Genomic DNA, 11676 nt, shown 5'->3' on the forward strand with positions numbered 1-11676 from the left:
GAGATGATAACGGTGAGAAAGCGGTAATTTTAATATCATGCAATATATATAACTAGCTTTAGAAACCCGTGTATTACACGGGATAAATTAATGTATAAATCATAATGAATAAGTTAATACAAATAAAAAAAGATAATTAAGTCTATTTATATTATGTAAAAAAACGTATTACAGATATAGTCGTTTTATATCATCAAATATATTTGAATTTTAAATCGAGAATGGGTTGTTTTACTATTGATTTACAATAATTAAACTATGTCACTGGAAATAACATGTAAAACAATGATGCATTTCGATGTGAAAGATGTAGCTAAAGTCTTTCACAAAAATGTTATATGTTCCATAACCAGCCATAGAAATAAAAATCAACATATGTACATTTCAATATTAAAGAAAATATATTTATGACACATAATTATTAAACTAATATTTTTTATATTAAGTATGTTTAGAATATAATTTATGGTATTAGTAATACAATCAATGGAGATTGACCAATTAATACTGTATGTTGAATTTATAATCAATATTATATTTAAAACTAAGATTCTTTTTTCTTTTTCATCAATAGAAGAGAAATGATTTAGAAGGGAATTTGATAGTAAGAATTAATCTAAGAATGTCATGTGTCAGAATGATTTTCTTTTATTAGTATAGGTATATATCAAAAGAAAAAACACAAAAAGTATCAATAACTGAAACGTGATTCAATCATAAGCAATGAAAGCTTCCTCCGAGTCCCATCGACCAATGAATCGTTGGTAGACGAAAGTGCGAGAATGTGATTTTTCTAGGGCTTGAATAAAAAACCGGCTATAAACAAAAAAATATATCAAAATTGAAGTTTGGGCTATTATGGCATGTTCTTAATATAATCCAAGTATACTAACCTTGAAAATCGATGCTATGAACGCTATATAGGAATAAAAAAATCAGTCAAATAACGGCTCGTAACTCCGCTAATAACAGTTCAACTATTCTAGACCGATATCGACACCGCTATTTTATAAAAGTTCGCTAACCGCCACCCCCGACTATTAAATGCATAGCTCATATCATATCATATCATATTCATATAATAACATAATATCATCACATTCATATAATAACATCATCATATCATGCCATTCACATTATAGCATATTTACATAATAATATTTATATCCAAGCTCTTATATACTCACACCAAACAAGCTTTGAGTCACACACACACATACCCAAACAACCGTCTTAACTTCCACCAAAACGATGTCGTCTGGAGTCCATCACCACCGCGGCGACGGCGGCGGCAACCTCTACTTCTGCTACCAATGCAACCGTACGGTCTCCATCTCACCCACCGCTTCTTCCGAACTCGTTTGCCCTAATTGCAACGGCGGATTTCTAGAAGAATACGAAAACCCTAACCCTAGCCCGTTCCCGCCAAATCCGTTTAACTCGTTCGATGACTCATCGCCGTTCTCGCCATTCGGTCTGCCGTTCATGTTCTCCGGCGGCGGCGCTAGGGTTTCGGATTTCGATAACCCGATCGATTTCTCGGCGTTGTTCGGCGGCCCGGTGACCCGACCCGGTTTCAGACCCGGTGAAAACTCGCCGGGTCGAAACCCTAGAGAGTTTGATCTATCGGCGTTGTTCGGTGGCCCGGTGACCCGACCCGGAACCCGACCCGGTGAAAATTCACCGGGTCAAAACCCTAGGGAGTTTGACCCGGTTACGTTTCTACAAAATTACCTTGGGAGTTTACGCTCAGGTGGCGCGAGTGTTCAGTTCGTGTTCGAGAATGAAGGTGGATCGTCGTTTCAGCTGCCATCGAATTTAGGCGATTATTTTATCGGTCCGGGATTGGAGCAATTGATCCAGCAGTTGGCGGAGAACGATCCGAACCGGTACGGGACTCCGCCTGCGTCGAAAACGGTAGTTAAAAACCTTCCTGATGTTATAATTAATAAGCAGTTGATGGAATCGGATTATTCGGATTGTGCGGTTTGTAAGGATAGTTTTGAACTTAATGAGAGTGTTAAGCAGTTGCCGTGTAAGCATATGTATCATCCCGATTGTATTCTCCCGTGGTTGGAGTTGCATAATTCGTGTCCCGTTTGTCGGTTTGAGTTACCCACCGATGATCCGGATTATGAGAATCGGTCTCGTGGCGGTGGGTTGCAGGGTAACAACAATAATAATAACAACAACAACAACAACAATAATAATAACAACAACAATAATAATAATGATAATGATAATAATAATGGTAATTCGATGACACCGAGGGGTGGTGAGAGGAGGTTTAGGATAAACCTACCCTGGCCGTTTTCAGGGTACAGTGCAGCGTCTTCTGAGGCGAGTAACAGTGGATCCGGGAATAATAATGGAGGTGATGGTGGTAGTCAAGGGAGTAGTGGTGGTGGTGGTCAGGCTAGACAAGAAGATCTCGATTAAAGGTTACAGATTAGCGATTGAAGATTAAAGACAGGTCCGTGTGAATCTGATATTGTTTTGAATTAAATGCTGGTTTTCGTTTCGTCGGTTATATACTTTGTTCTGAAATTATGTTTGTGTAAGAAAGAAATTTTGATTTGGATTATCTGGTTAAGTATTGTCTAGTTTTTTAATAGAATTGGAAGAGATTTAGTGGTTATTTTTATATTGAGAAGCCTTTTTGAATATCTAGCTGTTAAAGGTGCTAACTTCGCTTATAATTTGGTTAATCACTAATGACACTTGCTTATCACTTAATTATGAGATTAGTAATAAGTTAAGACGGTCTTAATGATCTCGTATGCTGAATTTGAAACTTTGTGAACCTGGTTATCCTTGTTTTGAAAAGATAATAGCCGTTACACACGTATGTGTATGGATGTTAACGTCCCGCAATATAAAATGACCCGTATTATTAAAGACGGGAAGGTAATCATAGATACGAGATTAGTAAATAGTTGTAATAATTTAAGGCAGTGTTAATGATCCTATCCTTAAGTATTGGATTAGGAAATTTGTGAATCTTGTTACTCTCGTTTCACGTGATATCTACATGGAAGCACATGTCCTGTGGTTGTCTTAATGATCTCGTATGCTAAACTATGAAAATTGTGAGTGTTTATTCGTTGAATTTGAAACTTTGTGAAACTAGCTATATTTATTTTGATGAGATAAGACAACCGTTATGCACACGTTTATATCTAGATACATGTATATTGCATTTATAGTTTATAGAAGTTCACATCCTGAAATACTAAAAGGACCCGTAGTATTAAACGATGAGAAGTTAATCATAGATACGAGATTAGTAATAAGTTAAGGCGGTGTTAAGGATCCTATGCTGAAGTACTGGATCTGGAAATTTGCGAATCTTGTTACTCTCGTTTCTCTTGATATATCTGCGGCTCTGCGCGTGTGCGTGCACATGCATAGGTTTTAAATTTGTACACATCGTGCAATACTTAAAAGGACCCATGTTATTAACCAACAGGGAATTAATCGTAGATACACGATTAGTAATAAGTTAGATACACGAGTAGTAACAAGTTAGGCTGTTAGGGCAGTCTTAATGATCTTATGCTAAACTATGAGAAATGGGAATATTCACTTACTAAATTTGAAACTTTGTGAATCGTACTATCATAGTTGTCAATAGCGAATACCGGACGATAGCGACAAGATACCTATATGTTACGTAACATAACTATGAAACAGAGAGTGGTATTTCGAGTTTAGCGGTGCACTAGAAGAAAATTTTAGGAATATTTTACATGTATTTTGTAATAAAAATTCCAGTGAATATGGAAGAAAATAAGTTCTTTTTTCAATCCTGAAACAAAAATCCTTAAAGAAGCTTCCTTTTCAACCCGAAAACACGTTTTTTCAATCCCGAAATAAAAAACCCTAAAAAAGCTCCCTTTTCATTCGCTTTCCATATTTATCGCAAAAAAAAGGTACCGCTATTAGGTCTATTTCTTGCGCTATTAGGTCACTACATCAGTTTAGCGCCAAGATGAGGCTATGCTAAACGCTATATTGACCGCTATGATCGCAATTGACAGCTATGCTTATTACCGACGGTTATACATATAGAATGTTGTTAGAAATTGGCTATTGTATGATCTTGGATATCTTCCATTCTTGAGTTGCTTAGTAAGAGAAGCAAAACCAATATCATTAGTGGATCTTGGTACTCTGCACTAAAAAACTCAGTTATGAGTTGTGTGTATATTGTTAGACCTTACCATACAACTTCTGGTTTCAAAGGTTGATAATGTGTCTGCATACTGACATGACATCTGCAAGCTCATTGTCATCATGTATCAGTTTCTAAGTTTAAATATTCATTACTTTAGTTATGGTCATTGGTTTTAATTTAGGAAATATTGTTTGATTCGAAAAACTATCCTTTATATCTAGCTGCCATGTATATTGATGATACTTATCGACGTATTGTTGATCTTTGAGTAAGTGGGATATGTTGAGCAAAATTCGACTGAATTTTCTTCAATTTCTTTTAATGACCATGGAACTCGTTACCAGAAAACAAACTTACATGCCCTATCAATACCATCCTAACTAACGGGATTAGAAACAATGGATGTTGGACTCAAATCTGACGGGCCCCACCAACACCCTTTTAACCAGGTGAACCCGAAACCAGTGGAAGTTGGATTAGAATATGATACTTTGCCAAGAGGAAATCATAACTTACTATTGCTTCACTCTGTTAAGGTTAATTTCGTCAATTATTTAGTCCTATCCACCCTTAATTCTATCCCAAAATTTTGGTAACTTGACTTGGCCTTTACCGTGTTCAGTCACCATGTTTTAGCCATTGGATTTTAGATTTCTTGTTCTTCATCGAGGAGTGCTTCACCATACGCCTACTACACATTAGCACTCTTGTGAAGGAGAGCGCAGTCCACTTTTCTCAAAAAGGTATTAAGTGTGGGTCGATTTCCAAATCTTGACTTATTACATACAAGTGGGTTGGTTTCAAAATCTTGACTTGTTACGTGCGAGTGGGTTGAATTCAAAGGATTTAAACACATTTATATGCAAATACGTCGATTTTGAATGGATATAAATCGATTCAAAACTTGTACCTTGTTCGAGAATAATATATTTTTGATAACTTTTTGCGCTATACTTATTTAGTAAATATGAAGTTATTGAGTGATTATAAACTTCTGTTAGAATTGTTTTGGAAACCATAAATCCAACTTGCTCGTTTAATTTATAAGTGAGACACTACGAGGTGCATAACGTGCTTGACTACTTGACGCGTAACACATTTGATCACATTCTAATATTATTCGTTTGATCCTTTCTGGCTTACGGTTTTGGCCTTTGTGATTGGATAACTGATACTACTCGCATTTAAACACGCTTCACAAATAAGATCATTGTGCTTATAGTCCTAAACAGTCTCACTCTTGATATGAGATCTGTAGTGGCCTAGGATTCTCTACATTATTGGTTTTAATACCGATATAATTCTGTATTGATATATATGTGTGTTTAGCAACCAATTATATAATAAATTGATTTCCTATAATAAGATAATTAGAAATAATCGTCTGCAAATAATTAAAATATTATATTTTAGTCGTGTAATGATCTGTTATCCACGTTAAAATAGAAATCATGTTGATGCTAATTATGTACAATAATTCAACTAAAAAGATACTATGTTCATTATATCCTTAATTGGGTAATGTTACTTTTTAGGTTGTGTCATCGAATAAACAGCAAGAGATAGTTATAATGTTATGTTACTGTTTTATACTTAAATGGTCATCTCATTAATTTAAATGTTATGGGTTAACTAGTCACTGGCTCACTGCCCCATTAAAATAATAATTAAACTATTTAAAAAATAAAAAATAAATTTGTGATTGGCTTTATGTGTGATTTCCGAAAAACAACAACAAAGGTTAATGCCCTCGTTATGGAGGGTGGCGTCGGCCAATACTTCACCCGACACGGTGTGGAGGACGCCATCACGGCCACATGGTATGAATGGTGCCTCAGCAACACACAACCGTCTGGTTAAAGTCCCTGTAGAAATAGTTTAGCATTCTACTATTTCTACATGTGTTGTATCATTTCTGATACTTGACTCGGAAGACGAAGAATAATATCTTTTGGAAAAAAAGACAACTTTTTAAAGTAATTTTTATTTTAACGAGTCGTTAGTATAAAGGTCCTACTTTGCAACAAACCAATTACATAAAGGGTCACTAGTGTAATTAGTAAAGATAAAGGTCAATACCAGCAAAGAGATACACATATAACGGTTAATTTATAAATTACTTTGCGCGTTGCGGCGGGCGGATTAAGTGCAATAAATGCACTAAAACTATCAGCCGTTGCAGCGGGTATGCCACGGGATTGCGGGAAGTCGGCCACTATCAGTTCGATTCATTGTGATAAATGTTTTGTGGCAAAAGTTTGATTAAAAAAGTAAAGATGTAAGTTGAAAGGGAAAAACTTTTATTATCAAAGTTGAGGCACCAAAAAATAAATATATGAAACTAAAGTTGAGAAGTAAAAAAATAATTGCTTGAAAGTTTTGTGGCAAGATTATAACAAACTAAAATGTACGACTACAATAATTTGATGTATATTGAGGTTTGGCTCAAAAGTTTTTTGTAAGGATTTTGAATTGGATTTTAAATAGAAAATGAAATGAATTCTTTGAAAAATATAGAGCATAGTGTCATTTTTGTTCTTGTGGTTTGACAAATAATGCGAATTTAGTTTAAAAAGTTTATTTTTTGTATATGGACCCTCCACGTTTCATAGTTTTTGCCAATTACATCCAAATCACTAACCCCGTTAAATTTAATCGTTAAGTCAGGGCCAGACATGTCTTTTCACCATTTCTTTATTATAATACTTATTTTAGTGAATTACAGTTTTCGTCCTTGTGGTTTGTCCAAATATGCGGTTTTAGTCCAACAATTTTAAGTTTGCAATTTTTGTCATTGTAGTTTCATTTCACTTGCAATTAAACCCGAATTTATTAACCTCGTTGAGTCTGGTCGTTAACCCATTTGCGTGACTCTCACGTGACGACCGGTTTTGTTGTTTTTCTCCCCAAACAAACCTCAGTACTAATTCGCAAGTCCCTTCACGTGAGGGGTTGCGGTGTATTTGGGGAAAAAGAGAAAAAGAAGGAACAAAACTGCCCCTCACGTGAAGGCACATTGAGGGTAGAGGTGCACAAATCGGTTTTTTTAAAAAAACCGGTTCGGTTATTAACCGGACCGGTTTTTTTTTGCCCGGAAAAAAACCGGTTCGGTTAATAACCGGACCGGTTAATAACCGGTTTTTGTATGTCAAAACCCTAACCGGTCTAACCGGTTAGGACCGGTTTAGAAACCGGTTAGAACCGGTTAATAAACCGGTTTTTTTATTAACCGGTTTTTTAATAACCGGTTTTTAGGTTAACCGGTTTTTTTTTTTTATTTTTTAAATAACCATTATTTTTTCACAGTATAAACAAACCGGTAACTACAAGGCAAACCGGTAACTACAAGGCAAAACGGACTGACCGAAGCCATTCTTTGCTTTCGTTGTTAGGGTTCTTTGCTTGGAAGATTAAAAACACATAACTTTCATTTATAGTTTTTACATTAAAAATACAAACATTAAATCGTTATCGCATATTCGTAACTCAAAAATACAAACATTAAAGAATGCTTAGACACGATTACATGAACAACTTGCTGTTTCTTACTCATTATTTGCCTCCATGTTTGCTGTTTCTTTAACTAATTTTCTTCGCTACCCGATCCCGAGCTATTCCTTAGGTAATCGTCGTACGCGGCTTCTTCATCGGTCATTGGTTGAGTGTGTCCTTCATTGACCTCATCTTCATACAAGCCCGCCTCATACTCCATTTCCCCCTCGAGTGAGCGTTGATGTTGTGCCCTATCTAAAGAGTCCAAGTAATCCTTGTAGCAAATCGACATCTCTATAGCTGGTGGAGTGAGTCGAGTCCTCCTAATCGATATAACCCTGCCAGAAACAGAAAAAGCAGACTCCGAAGCTACCGTGGAAGCTTGGACCGTTAGTAAATCTTTGGCCATGGCGGCGAGGATCGGAAACTCATCCTCCTTACCTCTCCACCAAGCCAGCAAATCAACATTGAAGCGGGTAGTTCTTGAAAATATTTTCTAAATTGATGCAAGGGTTTAACGCAGCAGCACATGTCAAAACAGCGGGTAGTTCTTGAAAATATTTTCTAAATTTTTCTTTCATTTTTACACCCATATCAAAATAAGGTGCACCCCTACAATGAAGTTCACTCAACTTTGTGCACATGACAGCAATTTTTGGTAAAGCAATGGGGCTTGTTGGATAGTAAACCCCGGATAAACTAGTTGTGCAAGATTTAAAATTTTGAAGGACCTCCGTAACGATCTCAATCAATAACCAGTTTCTAGGATCGTACGGTGCACATTTACCCCTACTTGACAAAATTTGATGAAACGCAATTAATGATTCTTTTTGTTGGATGGCTTTCTCAAACATATCACAAGTCGAGTTCCATCTTGTTGGACAATCCCAATTTGGCCCCAACCATTGACAATTAGCTTCTACACAAAATTTTTTGTATCTTGAAAATGTTTTATTGTTGCTAAAAACATCTCGTAACATTCTTTTAAAATTGTTTCTTTGCGTTTCGATCACGTTTAACCCATCTTGCACGGCCAAGTTGATAATATGTGCAATGCATCGGCTATGAAAAAACGCTCCATCACAAATAGGTTTATACTTTAATTTTAAATGGCCAACCGCGGCCGTATTGTTGGACGCGTTATCAAACGAAATTGAAAAGATTTTATGTTCAATCTTGTATTGTCGAATGACTTTATCCAAGAGTTTAAAAATATTTCTACCCGTGTGCGGGTAATCAAACAATTGAAACGCAACGGTTCGTTTCATCATTTGCCACGACTCGGGGTCAACCCAATGAGCCGTCACACAAATGTATGAGTCGGGCGAACCATGAGGTACCGACCACACATCCGTTGTTAAGTTTACACCAGTTTGTAAGTTTGAAAAGTATGAAATTAGTTCGGATTTAGCGTTTTTCCATGCTTTAAGACAATCTCTTCTAAGGGTCGAACGACTTACGTGTTGGTAGCGTGGTTGAACATACTTTTGCATCATCTCCGTGAATTGAGGGTTGTCGAAGTGGTTGAAAGGAAGTGTTTGTTGAATCACAAAGTTTGAAAACTTTTGACGTACCGCTTCAAGGTCGTACATAAACACCGCTCCTTGATTCGTCATCTTCGGCTGCGAACTACTTCCCGATTCGTCCTTCAAGGCCTTGCAAAAGGGCCTTTTTACATGCGCTTTTAAAGTGGAGTTTGCATCTTTGACATAAAACTTCAAACAATGTTTGCATCGAGCTTTTTGGCTACCGTTAGACATTTCGCATAGGTCGAAATGTTGCCAAACATCTTGGTTTCGTTTCGTGGGGATGACCCGAACGACCGTTTCTCACGTGTTCGAGGCACCCATGTTAACGGATGAAGCAGCACTTTGGGAGGCCATGATAATCGACTACGAAATAAGAGCGTATGGAGTGGTAATGTGGTATAATTGAGCGTGAGATAACAAAATAATCGCGTATGAAATAAACGTTTAGAGCGTTTGGAGTTGTATAATCGAGTGTGATCTAACCAATACCCAACCTAAACTATATATAGATGTTTGTGGGGGTAAAATGGTAAAAAAAAAAAAAACGGTCAAAAAAAAAAAACGGCCATATAGCCGTTATACAACGGTCAAAAACCGGTTTTTAACCGGTTAACCGGTTATGGAGAAACCGGTTAACCGGTTTTTCCACAACGGTCAAAAACCGGTTTTTTTATAAACCGGTTAACCGGTTTTTCCATAACCGGTTATTAAAAAAAACCGGTTTTTTCATTAACCGGTTTGTTAACCGGTTTTGGATCTAAAACTTGTAACCGAAATACGAACCGGCGGTTTGTAAACCGGTCAAACCGGTTTTTAAAAAACCGGTTTTCGTAAAAACCGGTTTCCGGTTTTAACCGGCAAACCGGTTCCCCAACCGGTTTTTTTGACCATCTCTAATTGAGGGGTTTAACACCCAGACTTAACGAGATTAGGGAATTCGGGTTTAACTGCAAGTGAAATGAAACCATAGGGAATAAATTGCAAATTTGAAAATTCTTGACTAAAACTACAGATTTGGACAAACCAAAAGGACGAAAATCGCAGTTCGCTGAAATAAGTATTATAATAAAGAAATAGTGAAAAGTCATATCTACCCCTGACTTAACGATTAAATTTAACGGGGTTAGCGATTTGGATGTAATTGGCAAGAACTGTGAAACGTGAAGGGTCCACATGCAAAATATAAACTTTTTGGACTAAATTCGCATTATTTGTCAAACCACAAGGACGAAAATGGCACTTTACTCAAAAATATATAATGTGTTTGGTTAGTAAACTTTTTGTTGGAATTGGAACTCTTTTCATCCTATCCCTTCCTCCGACCTGAATCCCGTCCCGGGGGGGGGGGGGGGTTACAGTTAAAATTTTCATTGGTTTTTATTAAATTTCTTTTTAAAATTAAAAGAATTAATGAATTCCACTCAATATGGGATTTTATTGAAATTCACACCATGTATTGTTGAACCGAGCACGCCATATCACATAATTTCAATTCCAACTTTTTTTTTTGTATTATGTGAAACGAAATGATGAATACTCATCATACAAGCTTGGTTTATTTCAATTAGTCTTCCGACTAAATGATATAGGGATGATTGCTAAGGATTTAAGGCTCGAGATCCTTGAGGTTTCAGATTCAAAAACTGATTTAAAGGAGTTTTTCAACAGTAGTGAGTTTTCTCATTGATGTTGTTTATGAAATCTCAAAAGCAACATGGACAGCTGACATCCTGTATCAAAAGATATATGCTCAGATACTAGTGTAGCTACAAACAAAGCAAGATAGGTTTATTTATTTTAGAGTAAACTACGGTTTTCGTCCATGTGGTTTGTCCGAATCTCCGTTTTAGTCCAATAGTTTGAAATCCGTGATTTTCGTCTCTGTTGTTTCATTTCACTTGCAATTAAACCCGACCCCACTAAACCCGTTAAGTCTGGTCGTTAAACCCATCAGCGTGCCCCTCACACGAGGAGACATTTTTGTTCTTTTTCTCCCCAAATAAAACCAACCCTACTCCACAAACCCCTTCGCGTGAGGGGCTGAGGTGTATTTGAGAAAAAAGACAAAATTGCCCCTCACGTGAAGACACTGATGAGTTTTAACGATTATACTTAACGGGGTTATTGAGGATCATGTTTAATTGCAAGTGAAATGAAACCACATGAACAAAAATCAAAGATATAAAACTATTAAACTAAAACCGAAGATTTCAACAAAGCATGAAGACGGAAAACGCAATTTACTCGTTTATTTATTTTTATTAGTATTATATATTTGAGAGTAGTATACATGTGGATTTGGGTGGATCCATATCCATAATCCATGTATAATAATAATATCCAACGCCCACAGACAGTGAGAGGACACGGTCTACACACTCTTCTCCGGCATCGATTCGCCATTCCGTGTTTTCCGATTTCAATTCTCTTCTCAGTCTATTCTTCATTCCAATTTATTATCATTCTAATAATAATAAT

General features: G+C 36.5%; 1 protein-coding gene across 1 annotated transcript; it reads left to right on the plus strand.

Moving 5' to 3' along the window:
• The first annotated feature begins 1130 nt into the window (after positions 1 to 1130).
• Positions 1131 to 2763, plus strand: LOC143560183 (E3 ubiquitin-protein ligase RING1-like). Its single transcript, XM_077048543.1, has one exon. The coding sequence runs from the start codon at positions 1252 to 1254 to the stop codon at positions 2437 to 2439; it is 1188 nt and encodes a 395-aa protein (XP_076904658.1). The 5' UTR covers positions 1131 to 1251; the 3' UTR covers positions 2440 to 2763.
• The last annotated feature ends 8913 nt before the right edge of the window (positions 2764 to 11676 follow it).

This window comes from Bidens hawaiensis, unplaced genomic scaffold, assembly GCF_021521415.1.
Source record: "Bidens hawaiensis isolate Kalapana, Puna unplaced genomic scaffold, B.hawaiensis_p1.1 tig00020232_1, whole genome shotgun sequence".
Lineage (NCBI taxonomy): Eukaryota > Viridiplantae > Streptophyta > Magnoliopsida > Asterales > Asteraceae > Bidens > Bidens hawaiensis.

Excerpts from the sequence above, each read along its gene's own strand:
- LOC143560183 (XM_077048543.1), top strand. The coding sequence starts at position 1,252 with ATGTCGTCTGGAGTCCATCACCACCGCGGCGACGGCGGCGGCAACCTC.